Raw genomic sequence first — 18,388 nt, 5'->3', positions numbered from 1 at the left:
TGAGGGGGTCACCCAGGCTATGTATCTGGGCACACCTTCAGGAGCCATGTCACCGTTTCGTCATCCATGACCGCCAGGCCACGCATTCTGTTGGGTGTCCGATATATCGGACAGTCCTGGATGACGTGGTCTGCGGTTTGTTCCTCGGTGCCACACTTGCATGCATGCAAACATATGCAAAGCCCCATCTGTGCATCGATGAGCGGAAGTGTCCGATGCCGGTCCGGAGACAATTAAGCCTCACCCACGCCGGTCTGGGTAAGTTCATCCCGGTAGGGGAAGGACTGGCTGGCCGGGATGAAATCACAGAGCCTGGAGGTGTTTGCCTCCCACTCCGCACACCAGGTGTAGTCCGCCCGTCCTGCCTCACTGATGTTAATCAATCAATCAATCAAAGCTTTATTTATATAGCGCATTTCATACCCAGAGGCAACACAATGCGCTTTACAGAGAACAAGGGAGGTGGGCAGACATCCCACCCCTACATATTCCAGAGGGAAGCAAAAAAACAGTAATCACCCGGGGGCCAGATAAGTGAGCTGTAAAAATTCTTCCCTGACCCCTCTTAACGAGGCGATCGAGCAAGCTCCTGGAGTATGTTAAGATCTCTGCATTGCTGCAGAAGATCCCGTGCGGCAGGCACAAAAGGGTGTCTCGACTTGAGGCGCTGAGAAGGCTCCGCTGTTGCAGCAAGACTGTCGTGGACCAGGTGGTTAGGCTCCATGGTCCGGCAGGCGAGACATGCTGTGGTTCCTGGGTGGCAGAAGCCAGCGGGCTGGTTGCCTGCAAGGATGGGAAGGTTGTCCACAGGAGTTGGATGCAGACATCCTATCATGATGCACAAGGCTTTGTTGATAGGCAGATTGATGAGGCGTGTCTGAGCGCTGCGGCACCACACTGGTCGAGTAGACCAGGGCTAGGGCTGCCATGCGCAAAGTTTTTGTGCCGTCTCTCCAGCCTGATCAGACCAATCCCCTCATCAATGCCACATGAGCTGTTAACTTCTTGCGCAGAGACTCAAGGTGTCGGTGGAACGTGAGCAACCTGTCCAATGTCACGCCAAGATAGGTTGGTTTGGCGCAGCATGGCAGGAGTGTTCCATCGATGTGTATTCGGAGCTCGCGTTTGGCTTCCTTGTTGTTAAGGTGGAAGGCCGCCGATACCGTCGTCATCAACGCCTCGCTGAGCTTCAATCTCCATTTCTGGAGTTATGCCGCTAGTGTCTGTATGTCCTGGCTCAGGGAGGACAGGCAGACTGGGGGGCGAGGCAGACACCTTCTTGTGGTGCCCCCTGTCAGATGCTGCGATTAACCACTGCAAGCGATGCCAACTGAGGGCCACCACCCAGGCTGGCATTCGATTACCACAGGTGGGGAGGGTAGCCGGCGGAATCTGCTCTGCTGGTTCCCAACCCAGAATTCTGCAGTTGAACACCGAAAGGCTCACGCCCAGTAAGATCAACATCATAGAACATCTGGCCTGCACCACCAAGGCCCTCGTCATCCTCCTCCAGGAGACCTACTGCGTAACAGATTTTGTTCTAGCTGGGTCTATCCTAAGCAGGAAGCATGGCCTTGCTACGTTCGTCCACCAAAGGTTGAACTGGACTCGCCGACCAATCCCCGACTGGCTTGGAGATTGATTGGTTGTGCATGGACGTTGCCGGCTTCTGTCAGCGTCTACAAGCCTCGCGAATCACATCAGCCTATGTCCCAGTCTTCCCCCACCCCTGTCTCTATGCTGACGACTTCAATTGCCAGCATGAAGATTGGGGGTACACCCGATGATACACCCGATGATACACCTGACCCGAGAGAACCTAGCTGCTTGGGCAGCTAACAACAGCCTGGCCCTGTTGTACGATTGCGCACCTGTTGTACGAAGTGCGCAGCCAGCTTTGTCTCCGGTCGCTGGAAAACTGGGACGAATCCTGACCTGGCATTTGCGAGTGTCGGAATTGATAACCGGCTCCCTGATAGACACGTACTAGGAAAGTTCCCGCGGCCCCAACATCGACCACCGTTGATAACCATGCCTAAACTCAAGGACCTCATCCTGAGCGAGCCGGTGAAGCCATGGAACATTCCGAAAGGCCAATTGGAAGTGCTATCGCCTCTTTACCCATAGATCCACGAGGTGCCTCCCACCACCTAACACCAACAGCGTGGACGAGGCATACCAGGAACTCTGCGGCACACTGGTGAAAGCTACAAAAAGGACTGGAGCATCCTTAACAACCTCACTGGTAGGTCCAGACACTCCCCCAGTCACTGCCCCATCTCTGCAAACAAAATTGCATCACAATTTGTTAAAAGTGGGACATACGAGGGCAAAGACCGCAAATCGTCTCGTGGCAAAAGAAGTGTCTGACCTCTGGAAGACCACAACTCCTAGCAGCGGTAACATCTCCGGTGAGTTCACATTGGAGGAGTTTGCTTCTGCTCTCCAGCATGTAAAGTCAGGGAAAGCTCCGGGGCATGATTCTCTCTGCCTGCAGCTTATACTTAGCGCCTGCCCTGAAGTCCTGGTTAAGAGCGTTACTCTCTTCCTGCTTGCGCCAACTCAAGGTCCCCAAAATCTGAAGAAGTGCCCTTGTTGTCGCGATCCCTAAGCTGAACAAGCCTGAAGGGGACCCCAAGAGCTACCGTACCATCTCTCTGCTACTGTATGTATCCCCTTCAAGATCCTCGAGTGTCTCATTTATGCCAGCGTCGAACAAATCATCGACCTGCTGCTCCCAAAGGCTGGGTTCCGACGTTGGAGATCGACCATAGATCAAGTCACTTTGATTACTCAAGACATCAAGGACAGCTTTTCGGACAAAAAGAAGGCTGGAGCTGTCTTTATAGACAGCTGACAGCTGCCTACGACACCGTATGACACGGCGGCCTCATCTGCAAGCTGCTCCATCTGCTGCGGGACAGGCACATGGTCAGTATGATCATGGAGCTTATCTGAAACCTGAAAGCTTTACCCTCACCTCCAGTTGCGAACAGCAAAGCAGGTTGCGACGCCTTAAGAACGGCGTCCCCCAGGGATCTGTCTTGGCCCTGCTCCTTTATAACATCTACACCTACGACCCGCCGAACACAGTCTCCAGGAAGTATGAGAACTGAGAGTTGCAGCAGACCTGCAGTTTTCTGGAAGTTTGTTTCAGATATGTGGAGCATGAAAACTGAACGCTGCTTCTCCATGTTTTGTTTAAACTCTGGGGACAGAAAGCAGACCTGTGCCAGACGACCTGAGAGGTCTGGATGGTTCATAACGTAGCAGCAGATCAGAAATATATTTTGGCCCTAAATCATTCAGTGCTTTATAAACCATCAGCAGTATTTTGAACTCAATTCTTTGACAGACAGGAAGCCAGTGTAAAGACCTCAGAACTGGAGTGATGTGATCTACTTTCTTAGTCTTAGTGAGGACTCGAGCAGCAGCGTTCTGAATCAGCTGCAGCTGTCTGATCAATTTTTTTAGAGATATCTGTAAACACACAGTAGTCGAGTTTACTGAAGATAAACGCAAAGACAAGTTTTTACAGATCCTGCTGAGACATAAATCCTTTAATCCTTGATATATTCTTCAGGTGATAGTAGGCTGACTTTGTAACTGTCTTAATGTAACTGTTGCAATTCAGGTCTGAGTCGATGACTACACCAAGATTTCTGGCTTTGTTCGTGGTTTTTAACATTACTGATTGAAGCTGAGCGCTGACTTTTAATCATTCTTCTTTGGTTCCAAAGACAATTACTTCAGTTTCATCTTTGTTAAGTTGAAGAAAGTTCTGGCACATCCAATCGTTGATTTATTCAATGCACTTACTCAGTGCATGTATGGGATTATAGTCCCCTGGTGATATGGTGATGTACATTTGTGTCATCTGCGTAGCTATGGTAACATATTTTTCTGTTTTCCATAATTTGAGCTAGTAGGAGCATGTAAATGTTGAACAGAAGATTTTTGTCCGCTCAATTTTGAGTGCCAGAAATTCCCAGACAGTTTTCCAGTCGGCCTAGTAATATGTTGTGGTCAACCGTGTAGAATGCAGCACTGAGATCCAGTAATACTAAGATCCTGTAAGACTAAGACTGAAATTCTGCCATTGTCTGTAAATGGATGGACCTTAACAAGAGCAGTCTCAGTGCTATGGCATGGTCGAAATCCTGACTAGAAGATCATCAGGGCATGTGATGTGCTTGGTGGTGTGATGTGTGTGGCATTGGTAGGTTGTGTGTGTGGAGGTGTTTATGTGTGTGGCATTAGTAGGTGGTGTATGTGGTAGTGTTTTTGTGTATGGTGGTGTGATGTGTGCGGTGTGGTGTCTGTGGCGTTGGTACTGTAGGGGATGTGTGTGGTGGTGTGATGTGTGTGGCGTTCGTAGGTGGTGTGTGTGGTGGTGCTTATGTGTGTGGTGTTGGTACCGTTGTTTCTGTAGGTGGTGTGTGTGTGTGGCGTTGGTGCTGTAGGTGGTGTGTGTGTGTGTGTGTGTGTGTGGCGTTGGTGCTGTAGGTGGTGTGTGTGTGTGTGTGTGTGTGTGTGTATGTGGCGTTGGTTCTGTAGGTGGTGTATGTGTGTGTGTGTGTGTGTGGTGTTGATTCTGTAGGTGGTGTGTGTGTGGGGTTGGTACTGTAAGTGTGTGTGTGATGGTGGTAGGACAGGCTGACTAGCAGGGCCCATCTTCTTGTTAGGCAATCCGGAACTCTGAGGAAGAACCTGCAGATAACTCAAGAGTGTGATGTGAGTAATGGGCGCATGTATCTCAATCTGTGCTGACTGTCCTTGAGTTAGATTTGTGTGTGTGTGTGTGTGGGGGGGGGTTAATATACACACATTCCAACCTGATAAGCTATGCCATTCCTCCTCCCTGCATTAATGGCTTTGAGGAGCGTAGCAGAAGTGTGAAGAGATAATTTGGGAGAAGGAACCACCAGGCTCTGCATTACAGCACCCCCCCCCCACACACACACAGACAGACGGGGGAGTAACGTCTCCCAGAGAGGTATTATCTCTAAACTGGCAGACAGATGAGTTCCGTTCCAATCGATGTTGGGATGAAATGGAATGGATCTATAGAAATGCATGGGGTTGCTGTCACGCTGATGTCATAATGGACTGTACAATGCAGAGAGGAGACTAATTTACGTATAACTGCTGACTCAACATCGTTGTAAGAATTCCACATTCACAGATGGAATATAGATCATTGTTGCACTGCGCAGTGCTATTTTTCGGTACTTAATGTAGTATATGTGCTTGTCTGTGTGTTTTTGTGTGTGTGTATGTGTTGAAAGGAGATATGTTTCTTTTTTTCCGGGTTGAGCTGCAGCAGAGAGAATTGTGGCATGATGTGCTTTTCACCTCCTTATTCCCCTTCTTCCTCCATCTGGGCTAAATTGTCCCTGGTGTGGTTACATTTTCAAGACTTTGGCATGTAAATAGCTGAAGTGTGTGTGTGTACTTGTATGTGTGTGTGTGTGTGAGCGTGCATGCGTGCGTGCGTGTGTACTTGTATGTGTGTGTGTGTGTGTGCATGTGTGTGTGCGTGCGTGTGCGTGTGTGTGTGCGAGTCCATCCCTAGAGTGGATTCATTTTCACGGCTCTGTGGTGTAGCTGAGAGCAGATTGAGTTTGGCATCTATTTTAATCTGAGAAACACGAGAGCCACGGCAGCCTAATCACAGTCAGACCCATCAAACACCACTATTGTGTGATTTACAGGTCTGCCATGGGTGATGCAATAACTGTGTGTGTGTGTGTGTGTATGTGGATGCGTGGTGTGTGTGTGTGTGTGTATGTGTGTGCGTGCATGTGTATGAGGATGTGTGTGGTGTGTGTGTATGCGTGTGGTGTGTGTGTGTTTGTGTGTGTGTGTGTGTATGTGTGTGTGTGTGTGTGTGTGTGTGTGTGTGTGTGTGTGTGTGTGTGTGTGTGTGTGTGTGTGTATGTGTGTGGTGGTGTTCGAAATAAGGTTCTGAATTCCATGAAGTGACAGCTGGATGAGGGTGCAGTCCTGAGCCGGAGGTCTGGGAGTAGCAACTGTATATGAGTGTTGCTCAGTGCTACATACAATATTGCCAACTCTAACTCATGACACAATGTTCCCAGTTTTCTGTGGGTAATCAAAGGCCTGTGGGCAGAAGGTCGGCTCACCTACCAAAGGAGCAGAAGCCTGGACCACTGATGTTTCAGGTTTCAGCCACATGTGAAGCATGGAAGCCAACACAGACGCTAGGGGATGCTGTTGTACCAAGACCGTCTAATGGGCCGGATTAGAGCACTTCATATCTACAGGGCACTTAGCCCAGTGTTAGCAGGCCTATATATAGCGAATTCGCATTTTTCAAGATGAATAAAACAAAATATCGAATCAATATCGTATTGTTGCGGTATGAAACAGAATTTAAGATGAGCGTGACTGCACGTAATTGTTGCCCAAGGTTAGCACAAGGACCATCGTCCTCCGTCTACCTACAGATAGGCCCGCGCAGGCCACACCTGCTCCTGCTCGTGCGTTCAAAGTGAGTGGAGGTAATGAAACATCAGACAGCTGCAGACAGGGTCCAGACAGTTGCAGACAGGGTCCAGACAATTGGGTCCGCTTGGGAGAAGGGGGGGGTGAAGCTGCAGCATCCTTTCACACAGCAGTCTGCAGTATGGCTGTGCCCTCATCAAGTCATAAATAGCAATTGACATCACCTACAAAGCTCTTATCTTGGATAAATATTTACTTCCGTCCCGGGAACAGACAAAAGCTTCCCTGTCATATCGGCTTGCTCAAATTTTCACACCACCGACAGCCTATACCTAGGCCATCTCTGAGCCACAGATGGATCCCGCTAGAATGCTTTATGCCGCCATACACATAATGTTGTGTATTATCCAAACAATCATCCCAAAACAATGTATGGTATCAAAAGTTTTCTCCTCTCACCCAGCTATTTTAGATAAAACTTGCCCACACACAAATGTAGCCTGGAGGGTTGCGTGCTACTCAGACTGTTCATTTTCTGAGCATCACGGAGTAAACATCTCCCAACAAGAGAACGTGCAGGGGGATCCCCGCTCCTAAAATAACAGAGAGGCACGAGATTTATGTGCTTGTTGCGGCACAGACACCTCTTGTGCTGTATTTTCCACTATACTTTTCCACTCATTGAAACCGCAGTGCTCAACTACCTCAAGTTATTCAGGTTTGTTTGTAGACTACACATTCTGAAATAAAAATACCGCATATTCTACAATTTATGGAAGTCGTAGTCGAATGCGTAAAATTGTGCCAAGTTTTTTGTGTGCCCGCAAATTTGCATTCGCCCAGAATAATGTTGTTTCAAAATAAAATGATTTCAAAATGCATTTTCATTCATAAAGTGATGCGTGCATGTGATAGGTCCATAGTTGATTCTGACTAGTGCCTGGCTGTGTTTTAATTTGTTAGGGCTGTGATGTCCTGGAGGAGTGGGCTGGTTCTTGGAGTCTTCCTAGGCTGAGCGCAGGGGAGAAGTTTGCACCACTTTGCTTTCAGTTCAGTTTGTCTTCAGTCGGGAGTTTCAATAGCAGCCGCGCGGCAGGGGAGCGACGCGCTGCCAGAACTCAGGATACCCGCTCAGATCCGAGACGAGCTAGATCTGCAATTGCCAGCACGCTCCAAAGCTGTTAACCGATTGCTACCACACCAGAACAGAACTAAGGAATCTATTGGACACTGAAAAGGACAACTTTAATTTAGAATTCCAAAAGTCCCGTTTGATTTGGTTGTATTCATCTTTATTGTGGTGGTCTCTCAGCTGTTTAAGTCTCCATCATCCAGAAGATAAAACTAATTTCATTCCTCAATTTGAAAGGTAAGAAGACTGACTTATATTTACCGAACTTATTTAAACTTTTTTTGTTTTATAGCTCGTCTAATTTCTCTGAATTGTTATACGTAGGCTATGGCAAATTTAGGCCTATGTCAAAACATGAAAATTAACACGTTTTAAATATTTTTTCAATGAGTGCAGGACGGTTTGTGAAGCGCCTCTGGAGAGAGCTCCTTAAAAACAGTCTCGGAATAAAGAGCGCTTGCCTTTGAAACGCCTGCCAGATAAAGGGAAGGGGTTTTTGTGGTTACAACTCCGGGAAGTTAAGGGGTTTCAAACACATTTCAATCAAGCCTGGGCTCGCATACTCTTTTAATTTGGTTCCTTAGCTTGGCTGTATTTCACGGGGCACGATGAATGTCGCGTAAAACGGATGAACTTTTGCTTGAGGTTGAAAAGGACACGCGGAAGGCAGCGTCCGCGGGCTCTGGGTCTGAAATTCCCTGCTTTGTGCTTGTGACGGGGTTCCCATGCTCTCAGGGGTGACGGGGCTCCTCTAAAGCCGCTAGACACAATTCATCAATATGCGTTCTCGCCCCTTTCCATAGTAGTGCTCAGCATAGGCTACATTCGCCACATTGGCCCCTTTGATTGTGGTGCTGCTGCCGATGCAAAATGCAAGAAATATTTCAATGATTTGGAATTTGGATATCAGTTTCGGTGGACTATAATTTCTTCTGTGACAAGTAATCTCGCGCACCTGCAAGAACCGTTAGATTTGGCTCTCCCTTAGCCCACACAGTTTGAACTTTGTATTTTCTTGGATTTTGTATGTATTAACATACATTAAAATGCTATTATTTTAAGTTGTCGTTGCGCCTATCTCATCATAGCATTAGGCTATTTAGATAAAATATTATCTTTATTTAATTAACCTGTCCAGCGCTTTAGGATTTTAACTTTTATTGGTTATAGCCTAGCCGAAGACAGATAGGCTATAGTCTATTATTATATATATTTGTGGATATTGATGTTAGAGTATGATTTGATATAGTGCTCTGGTCAAGGACATCTGAAGGACGGGTATTGTAGCTCTAAGCTTCTTATTCACCCATCCCACGGTGAGATTCATGTTTTTTCCGTTTCAGTCTCCGTCGGGCCGAGGTCTATATAATGACAGACAGACAGAATGAGACTTTGAATAACTGTATTTAGTAGCAGAGTGAATCACTGCCTCCCATATACTTTCTCAGGAGAATGAATCATGAACAAAAGTCTTAAAATGGGAAGGTCTGTGTTGCATACCGTAACTAAACCGTCATTTGCATATGAAAACTCAGGGCTGAAAGAATTCCGCCAGTGTTGCTAGCCATTTATGAGTCCGGAGAAGTGACAGGCTGCAGTGTAGATACAGTCTCCTTCGCGTTGCCTTTGTCCAGCGCGCTGGACTGGGTGTCACATCCAGAGTTGCTGCTGGTGGTGGAAGATTAAGGATGTTTTCAATGTTTTTTTTAAATTCCCACTTTTAAATTATTCATCATATCCACACACCCACTGCCAGACCCTAGAACATTCACTCCGCAAAGCATCCATTAAACTGCCTCGGACAGACAGAGGCGGAGGCATTGCTCTCAAGACTGGAGCCTGTCTGCCCAATGAAGAGCGGTCCTGTGTTCTATGCTCGGTGGAACAAACCAGAAACATGGTTGGCTCATTTCCCACGATGCAGCTCTATGGCCTTATCCTTGATATGCTGATGGGGAGTGCGTGGGGCGGATGCCTTTCTCATGGAGCGCTCTGTGTGTGTGCTAATCAGTGTGATCTCCCTGCCACAATGACATGACAGCGATGAAGTGCACATCAGTCAGAGGTGCCTTCCCCCCGGTTTGAATGGCTCATTTGTAGCGCAGCAATAGAGTGTGGCCCTGCGACCTGACCCACTCCTCCAACTAACATTCCAGGATGCGGTGCTAACTACAGGCCTGGGTCATCAAACAGAAAATAGCCAGGCCCTCCTCCTCTAACTGGCTAGTGCGCCAGAATGTCTATGCGGCCAGCTGATGTGGGTAGCTGAGAAACTCAAACAGTGTGTTATGACTTGGATGGTAAGAAGACAAGAGTGTGAGTGATAGTGTAGGCTGATGCAGTCTTTGGGCGAGCGGAATTTGATGGTTTTAGACACACACACGCACACACACACACACACACACACACACACACACACACACACACACACACACACACACACACACACACACACACACACACACACACACACAACTGCACAGACTAAATGCATACCCTTGGACGAGAGCCCCGACCACAGTCTCTACCAATTCATTAATGAGCTGTTTGGCTGTCCAAGAACACCAGACCTGCTGTGGTCTGGCCCGGCTGCATGGACACGGCCCGGTTCTGTGCGGTTCCATCTCCGGTTCTGTGCCCTGTCTCAACCCGTCACTCTGATCCGATGTTGGCCCTGAAGTGACAGCCGTGATGGAGGCCGCTACTGAAGGCCTACCGTAAATCAGCCTGCAGAACGGCTTTAAGAAAACACACAGGGGGCTCCAGCTCTAGCGAGTCCCGCCAGGCGTCTCATTGGGAGGAATCCGAAATGTCTCTTTATTTGTGTTGAAATTAAAGTGTCTTTTCTTCCATCCCGACCTGCTAATGAGCTCCATGTGGGAGTTGGCAGAAGGTTCCCCGCCCTGACAGGGAGCTGGAGGGACACAGGGCGACCCCTAGTACAGGGGGGGGGAGGGGGGTGCAGAGCAGGAGGAAGACAAAACATAGTGCACACAGACACATACTCAAAAATGCGCACACACACACACACACACACACACACACACACACACACACACACACACACACACACACACACACACACAGAAAACACACATGCACATACACACTCACCCTCGCCCCCCCCCCATACACACAGACACAGAGAGACATACTCAAACATGCGCACGCACGCACACACACACACACACACACACACACACACACACACACACACACACACACACACACACACACACACATAAAACACACATGCACATACACACTCAACCCCCCCGCCACACACATACATACATCGGAGTCATGAATCTCTGATGTTGGACAGCAGGACAGCAGGACTGCTGTTGTGTGAGTGACAGGGCTAAGATGTTCTGCTGAGCATACGAGCTCTCCATCACTCAGAAAGGCCTCTACATGGCATACATGTGTTAGTCTCTCTGCATGGGATACATGTGTGAGTCTCTCTACATGGCATGCGTGTGCCGGTCTCTCTCCATGTTATATACAGTACATGTGCTAGTCATCATAGTGAACTCCCCTCGCACTGACTGGCTGCTGGGTCATCAGCTCCTACACACTCAGGGCAGACACACACACACACGCACCCACGCACACACACGCACACATAGACACGCACCTCTTAACAGACTAGCATACGACCAAGCTAAGTCAATCTCTGTTTGAACAAGCTTTGCAGTTGATTAGGCCATTCATATATTAATGAATGTAAATGCACTATAAAAGGCAGAATCCTTTATTCTCCTTTAATCTCTTTAGTAATGGAATGATTGTTGATTTTAATGGCCTAGATGATTGATGCCATTTCAAAGATTGCATCCACCTGGGATGTGTGATTTTACATTGTTTTCAAGATTAGTTGCTATGTGCATAGCTAATGTTCCAATGTAGTAAGTAGTAATGGACCTTGATGTGGACTGGGTGAATGTTGTCGGTCTAGGAATTCAGATGGAGGGGTTATAATTAGGGGTGAAAATTAACTTTTTGGCTCACGGTGAGTCACCTGCCAAGGGGACTGTAGATGAAAAAATCTACCGGCCAAGTATATATTTTTTTCAGATAGCCTTCCGAAATCTAGTTGCCAATTTGAAATTTTACCTGCATTTGGCCGGTGGCAGGTGTTAATTTTCAGCCCTGGTTATAATTGTTTTAAACTAGTCACTGTCTCTGAACATTTTGCTGTCTTGTTACTGTGGAACGACAATTGATTTTGGGTTCGATTGTTTCCAAGCTCCTCACAAACATATGGCTATAATTAGGGAATTTAACAACGACATTGTTTTTAGAGCGTGGTTTGACAGTCAATAACTCCTAGACTTTGTGCAGGACTGTTATTGATATAAGAGTAATACATACTCTGAAAGCAGTAATACATACTCTGAAAGCGATTATTATTTCTGTAATATATCTTTTAACGTGACGTTCTTAAGAGACCCCAGCCTCTCCGTCAACATCTTTCCCAATGTCCTCAGTTGCCACAACTTCACATATACTGTAATGGATTCAATTTTTTTTTCTAACAACCAAAAAGTATTTCAAGTTTTGAACAAAGTTGTAGTCGGAGTGAAACTGAAAAATAAATGAATATATAAATAAATAAAAGGAAGCAGCAAAACAAAGTTGACACGATTGTGGCCGACTCTGCCTTCAAATTATCCTCCACCAAATTACAATCATCCATTCTCCCTCACTCTAATTAAACATTAGCCTTTATTTGTTCCAGATGCATGTTTTTTGAAGTTTTATTTTGGAAAGAGAGCACTACGGCCTGAGAATGGTGCAGGCCTGCCGTCTGAAGCGGGGCCACTCAGGCCTGCGTTACCATGCAGCCTCTGCTTAGTCCACAGAACCACAGGAGCCTGACACCAGCGCAGGCAAACCCCACCGCTTTAATATGCAGGTGTCATCTTTCAGGGGGACAGCCCGATGGACTGGATCTGAGTGTAGATCTGGTGTAATGTATGCTGCCAGAGCGTTCTGACCACCCCAGCCTCTGGCTTGAATCAGTAATACTACGCGTGGTGATCACATAGCTGTTGTTGGAAACATCGCACAGCGACATATCAAGTGTGTGATGGCTGTTATGTTGAACACTGGGCAAGCAAATGTATTGGTGATACTACACCAATCAGGGAGAGTGTCCCGTATCTGATGACATAAGGGGTGCGTGGGATTGGTGCAGCCGTTGAGGCCTGGGCCTGTGTGAGAGTGTCTGGGTTCCCTTTGGGGACGACGCGAGAGACAGCTCTGAACATACCACCTCTGAGCTGTCTGGACTATTAATAGACGTGTCTTTGTTCTGGGCCGACGCGCTTCTGAAGTGGAAAGAGGCAAGTTGCGGTGATAAGGATCACTGCGAGTCAAACCTCAAAGATCCACTTAGAAGGCTTTCCTGCCCATTCTGAAGTCTTGCAGTTGGAAGGCTCGCTGCAGAGCAGGGGGGAGACGGACGCACTGACAGGAGCTGTCGAGGACTCCTCTCTGGTTTGTGTTTGACAGGCAGAAACTGTAGTAATTAAGTCATGTTTGTACCATGGAAGCATGTACGGCCTTGGGTTCTCTGCTTACCTGTCTCTCCAGCGAGAGAGGAGGAGGAGGGAGGGGGGGAAACATGATCTGCCTGACAAGAGAGAGAAGACAAAGGGGTTATACTGTACTGTCAAATGTACAATAAATTTACCCTGGGGATCAATAGAGTTTCTGTCTGTCTGTCTGTCTGTCTATCTGGGATGTGCATACAGTATGAGTATCTGAGAGAGAAAGACAGATAAGCTTGATCAGTTCTGTTGGAGGGGAAGAGAGTGATAGAGGGAGAAAAGGACAGAGAAGGAGGCCAGGAAAGAGAGAGAGAGAAAAAGAGAGAGAGTGGTGGTTGGACAATGCATGAGAGAAAGAGAGAGAGAAAGAGAGAGAGAGAGAGAGAGAGAGAGGTCATTAAAAGGACACCTCTCACATGGAGTAAATGGCAGTAAAGTGTCCAGCTAATCTTCCATCATTAGCCTGATTAAATCACCAGGGATTTAACTTCCCCATCAGCTGCGATCAATGTGACCAGGATCAATAGAAGGAGGAAATCTGAGTGTTTCTGAGCGCTGGTCAGCTGAGGCTTCCCTGCACAGCCCGCTGGGGCTCAGCTCCAGGTCCATCACAACTCCTCTGCACCTCCTCCTCAATCTAGATCCTCTGACCCTGGGCCCTCCCTCTCCCCCCCCTCTCTCTCTCTCCCCCCTCTCTCTCTCTCTTTCTCCCGCCCCCTCCTTCTCTCTCCAGCTCAGGGTATTCTCTCTTTTGTCTTCTTTCCATTTTCTTGCTAATTTAAAAAAAAAAAAAAACTTTTCTGTTCACTTCAAATCTCCTCTCCCCTGGCTGACTAGAGCACCACTCCAGTCTGCTCTATCGTACTTAAGAAGGGACTTGAGTATAGTACCTACTACTAGCAGTGGTAGAAAACGGCCAAATTAATTAGAGAGAGTAGTGATATGAAATGTCCAATATTCACGTCCTTGGGCTTTCCACATTGTTGAGAATGTCACTGTATGTGTGTCTGCTATGTGTGTACCAGCTTGTGTTGTTGTTGTTGTTGTTGTTGTTGTTGTGGTGGTGGTGGTGGTGATGTGTGTGTGTTTTCAAGGTTGAGTTGTGATGGTGTGTGTGTGTTTTCCAGGTTGAGCTGTGATGGTGTGTATGTGTGTGTGTGTGTGTGTATACCAGGTTGTTGTGACAGTGTGTGTGTTTGCTCTTTGTTTTCTAGGATGAGGCTGTGTTCGGGAGCTCCGGGGTCCAGGAGGGTAGCCCTAGTTCTGGGGCTGGTTCTGGGGCTGGTTCTGGGGGCGGTGGCTCAGAAACTGCCCACTCGGGACGAGGGTCTGTTCCAGATGCAGATCCAAGACAAGACCCTGTTCCATGACTCGTCTGTCATCCCAGACGGCGCTGAGATCAGCGGTTACCTCTTCAGGGACACACCCAAAAGGTGAGGTATTACTGTACGAACACCACCGTTATACCGTACTGTATAACCATCACAATCATACACAGTCATTCTCGAAATGAATTATCAAAAACATGCATGAAGAAATGTGTTCTATTGACTGATTACAGTGTGGAAAACCTGTACTGTGTACAGCATATGGCTGCTTTCTGTACAGTAAGTGGACGAGGAACATATTGTCCGGTGTATACTGACTCTGAGGGGGAACTGCATAATAGATGAGACATTAATGTTGAAGTGATTGAGCGTATGTTTATGGATGGAGAGTCCAAGGTCATTAGTGCTCGGAAAGAAAATAGAGTAGCCTACTCTGTGTACATGATGTTCTCTGTGTACATGATGTTCTCTGTGTACATGATGGCACCCAGGCACTCCATTATACCATCCACTATACTATTCTTGCTTGTTATCTAAGCACCCCGGCGTCAACAACCTTGAGTGGATTTCACTAATGATGCAGATTTAGACAGAGAAGCGTCTAGATCACTTTGACAGCAAGTCGGAGATGTCGGTGGAATGACTGTTATTAACGTTGGTGCTGTATCCTCTTGTTCTGACAGGTTCTACTTTGTGGTGGAGGAGGACAACACCCCGCTGTCAGTGACGGTGACGCCATGCGACGCTCCTCTGGAATGGAAGCTCACTCTCCAGGAGCTGCCTGAGGAGGCGAGTGGGGAGGCCTCAGGTAAACGACAAACATCAAGCAACGGCAAAATATATACTTAGTTATGCGCATGCCTGATTAGCATAGCGACTCTACTGGATGAGCATGAAAAATGTGTCATAGGATTCGCGTGGTTGTGGATTATGTCAAACAGACAGTCCACTGTACAGTTTTTGCGGTTGGAAGCCGTTGGGACTGTAGGCCTTGTGTGTTTGGTGTGGCCTTGTGACGTGTTGTCTGGTCTGAGTCTGACCACTCGAGGCATCTAGACTGACCATACCTGACGTTGGTAGTCTGGGAGATGGAGACAGAAAGCTGTCCGCTCTCAACACATTAACACCAAGATGACCAAGGCCAAGATGACATTGTTGTTCGTGGTCCTAGGGCGACATTTGAGGTTTTTTGTCTCAGGCAGGGCTGCGTCATCGCATGAGCCCAATAATGCTCCATGAGGTGGCGTGGGAATAAATCACTTCCTTATGTGATCCTATAGATTACAGCACAGGCAAAAAGTCAAATCAACAAAGGAACAGAGGTTTGCCATGCACGGAAGCTTACCCAGACCAGGCTGCCATTCACACAAACAGAGGAACTCTCACAGTTGCTCACTGGTGTCCAGTGAACTCTGTAAATAGACAGACGCATAAGGCACACTGTAACCGCTCCGCCTGGCCGTGCTTGTTGTTCGCTTTCCAAAATGTCGTGGATAGGAACGGATCTTTGAGCATTAATTTCGTACACCGTCGAGCACACCCTCTAGTTGACAAACATAATATTATGGCACCGACTCCCTCATGCAAGGCTACAAGGAGCTTCTTTGTAGTGCAGCTTCCCAGGAAAGGCCAAGTGAATACCCGGCTGTGATCTTTAGGGATGTTTGGAGTGAAAACATGGCTGCCGGCTAAGGGGCTAATGGGCCATGAGGCTTGGGGAGCTTCTCCATGACCTCAGCAATGCCAACACATTAAGCAGGTCATTTTTAGCACAAGTGGAAATTATTTTGCATCAGGGCCCAAATGTGGAAAAAAAGAAATTTGGGAAGAAATGCTTCTGTGGATGATCTGGCTTTGACGCTGTGAATGGAATTCATGTTCTGACTGTCTATGTTCCTGTGTGTGTTTCCCAGGCGAGCCTGAGCCCCTCGACCAGCAGAAGCAGCAGCAGGTGACGGTAGACGAGGGAACGGAGCTGTTTTCCTACAAGGGCAATGACGTGGAGTCCTACGTGGCCACCAGCACCCCATCCGGCCTCTACCAGCTGGAGCTGCTCTGCTCAGAGAAGGACAGCAACTTCAAAGTCTATGCCACCACCACCCCGGAGTCCGACCAGCCCTACCCCGAGCTTCCCTACGACCCCAGGGTGGACGTGACCACGCTGGGCCGTACCACCGTCACCCTGGCCTGGAAACCCACCCCCACGGGCTCTGTGATGGGCCAGCCCGTCCAGTACTGCGTGGTCATCAACAAGGAGCACAACTTCAAGAGCATGTGCGCGGCCGAGGCCAAGATCAACGCCGACGACGCCTTCATGCTGGCCCCCAAACCAGGCAGAGACTTCAGCCCATTCGACTTTGCACACTTCGGCTTCGTCCCCTCGGACAACGACTTCGGGAAGGACCGAGGCCTCAGCAGCAACAAGATCTCCCGCGCCTACACACCGAAGCCCAAGAACTTGGACATCGTCAAGGTGTGCATCGGCAACAAGAACATCTTCACCGTGTCAGACCTGAAGCCGGACACCCAGTACTACTTCGACGTGTTCGCGGTGAATTCCGCCAGCAACACCAGCACCGCCTACGTGGGCACGTTCGCCCGCACCAAGGAGGAGGCCCGCCAGAAGACGGTGGAGCTGAAGGACGGCAAGATGTCCGACATCTTCATCAAGAGGAAGGGCAGCAAGTTCCTCCGCTTCGCCCCGGTGTCCTCCCACCAACGGGTCACCCTGTTCGTCCATGCCTGCCTGGACTCCGTGCAGGTGCAGGTGAGGCGTGACGGCAAGCTGCAGCTCTCCCAGAACGTGGAGGGCGTGCGGCAGTTCCTGCTGCGCGGGAAGCCCAAGGCAAAGTACCTGATCCGCCTGCGCGGCAGCAGGAAGGGCGCGTCCACCCTGAAGGTCCTGGCCACCACCCGGCCGAGCAGCAAGCAGCCCTTCCCCTCCCTCCCCGAGGACACCCGCATCAAGGCCTTCGACAAGCTGCGCACCTGCTCCTCCGCCACCGTGGCCTGGCTGGGCACCCAGGACCGCAACAAGTACTGCGTCTACCGCAAGGAGGTGGCCGAGAGCTACGGCGAGGAGCAGCGGCGCCGCGAGCAGAACCAGTGCGCCGGGCCAGAGACGCGCCGGAAGTCGGAGAAGGTCCTCTGCAAGTACTTCCACAGCCCCAACCTGCAGAAGGCCGTCACCACGGAAACCATCACGGGGCTGGAGCCGGGCAAGGCCTACCTGCTGGACGTTTACGTGGTCGGCCACAGCGGTCACTCGGTCAAATACCAGAGCAAACTGGTGAAAACGAGGAAATACTGCTAAAAGACTCTGCACAGAATAAAATCTATTATAAATATATATATTAAAAAAAAGTTTATTTAACTCTAAGTGATATTCTACTAAGGAGTGTATACAGACTGACTACTCACAGCTGAGGGGCATGTGGTGGAGACCGAACTGTTTTTAGAGAGAGGTATCAACCTGTAGCCTATATTTATGTTTACATTTGGTTGTGGCACGGTGACCTATAGTGAGAGGTACTCTGTCGCCATGCTTTGGGTCTCGGCATCCTCTTGCCAACCGGGAGACGGAGCTTCAAAGAAGAGAATCTTTCATCCTGTGCGTCTCTTTGTTGCTGCATGACTTTGCGTTTGTCTGTCATATTTGTTTGTTCCTTCAGTTTCAATTCACGTTGACCTGCGGAGATACAGTAGCTACCGGACATGTATAGTTCTCTCAGTGCATATACAGTACACTACACGTTTAGGAGAGATTTAAATTATTTTATACTTTTTTTGCCTCTTTTGTTCTGATTGTTTGTTTTTGATTGATGATGATTATTACTGTTATGAGGAAATTCCAGTTCTAAGAGGAAATAGTCGTTGTTGAGACATTCCCCTGTGTATCTCAGCCA

The 18,388-nt window shown here is 48.4% G+C and overlaps 1 protein-coding gene across 1 annotated transcript; it reads left to right on the top strand.

Annotated features, from left to right (window-relative positions):
• Window positions 1-215: 215 nt before the first annotated feature.
• ndnf (neuron-derived neurotrophic factor) lies at window positions 216-17,796 on the top strand (the record flags this gene model as incomplete). Its single annotated transcript, XM_084444463.1, has 7 exons — window positions 216-272; window positions 1,014-1,035; window positions 1,299-1,525; window positions 2,613-2,665; window positions 14,370-14,588; window positions 15,167-15,291; window positions 16,397-17,796. The coding sequence occupies 7 exons, from the start codon at window positions 216-218 to the stop codon at window positions 17,794-17,796; spliced, it is 2,103 nt and encodes a 700-aa protein (XP_084300589.1).
• Window positions 17,797-18,388: the final 592 nt, after the last annotated feature.

Source organism: Borostomias antarcticus, assembly GCF_949987555.1.
Source record: "Borostomias antarcticus genome assembly, chromosome: 10".
In the NCBI taxonomy this organism is placed as follows: domain Eukaryota; kingdom Metazoa; phylum Chordata; class Actinopteri; order Stomiiformes; family Stomiidae; genus Borostomias; species Borostomias antarcticus.
This window is presented reverse-complemented; position numbering and strand designations above follow the sequence as displayed.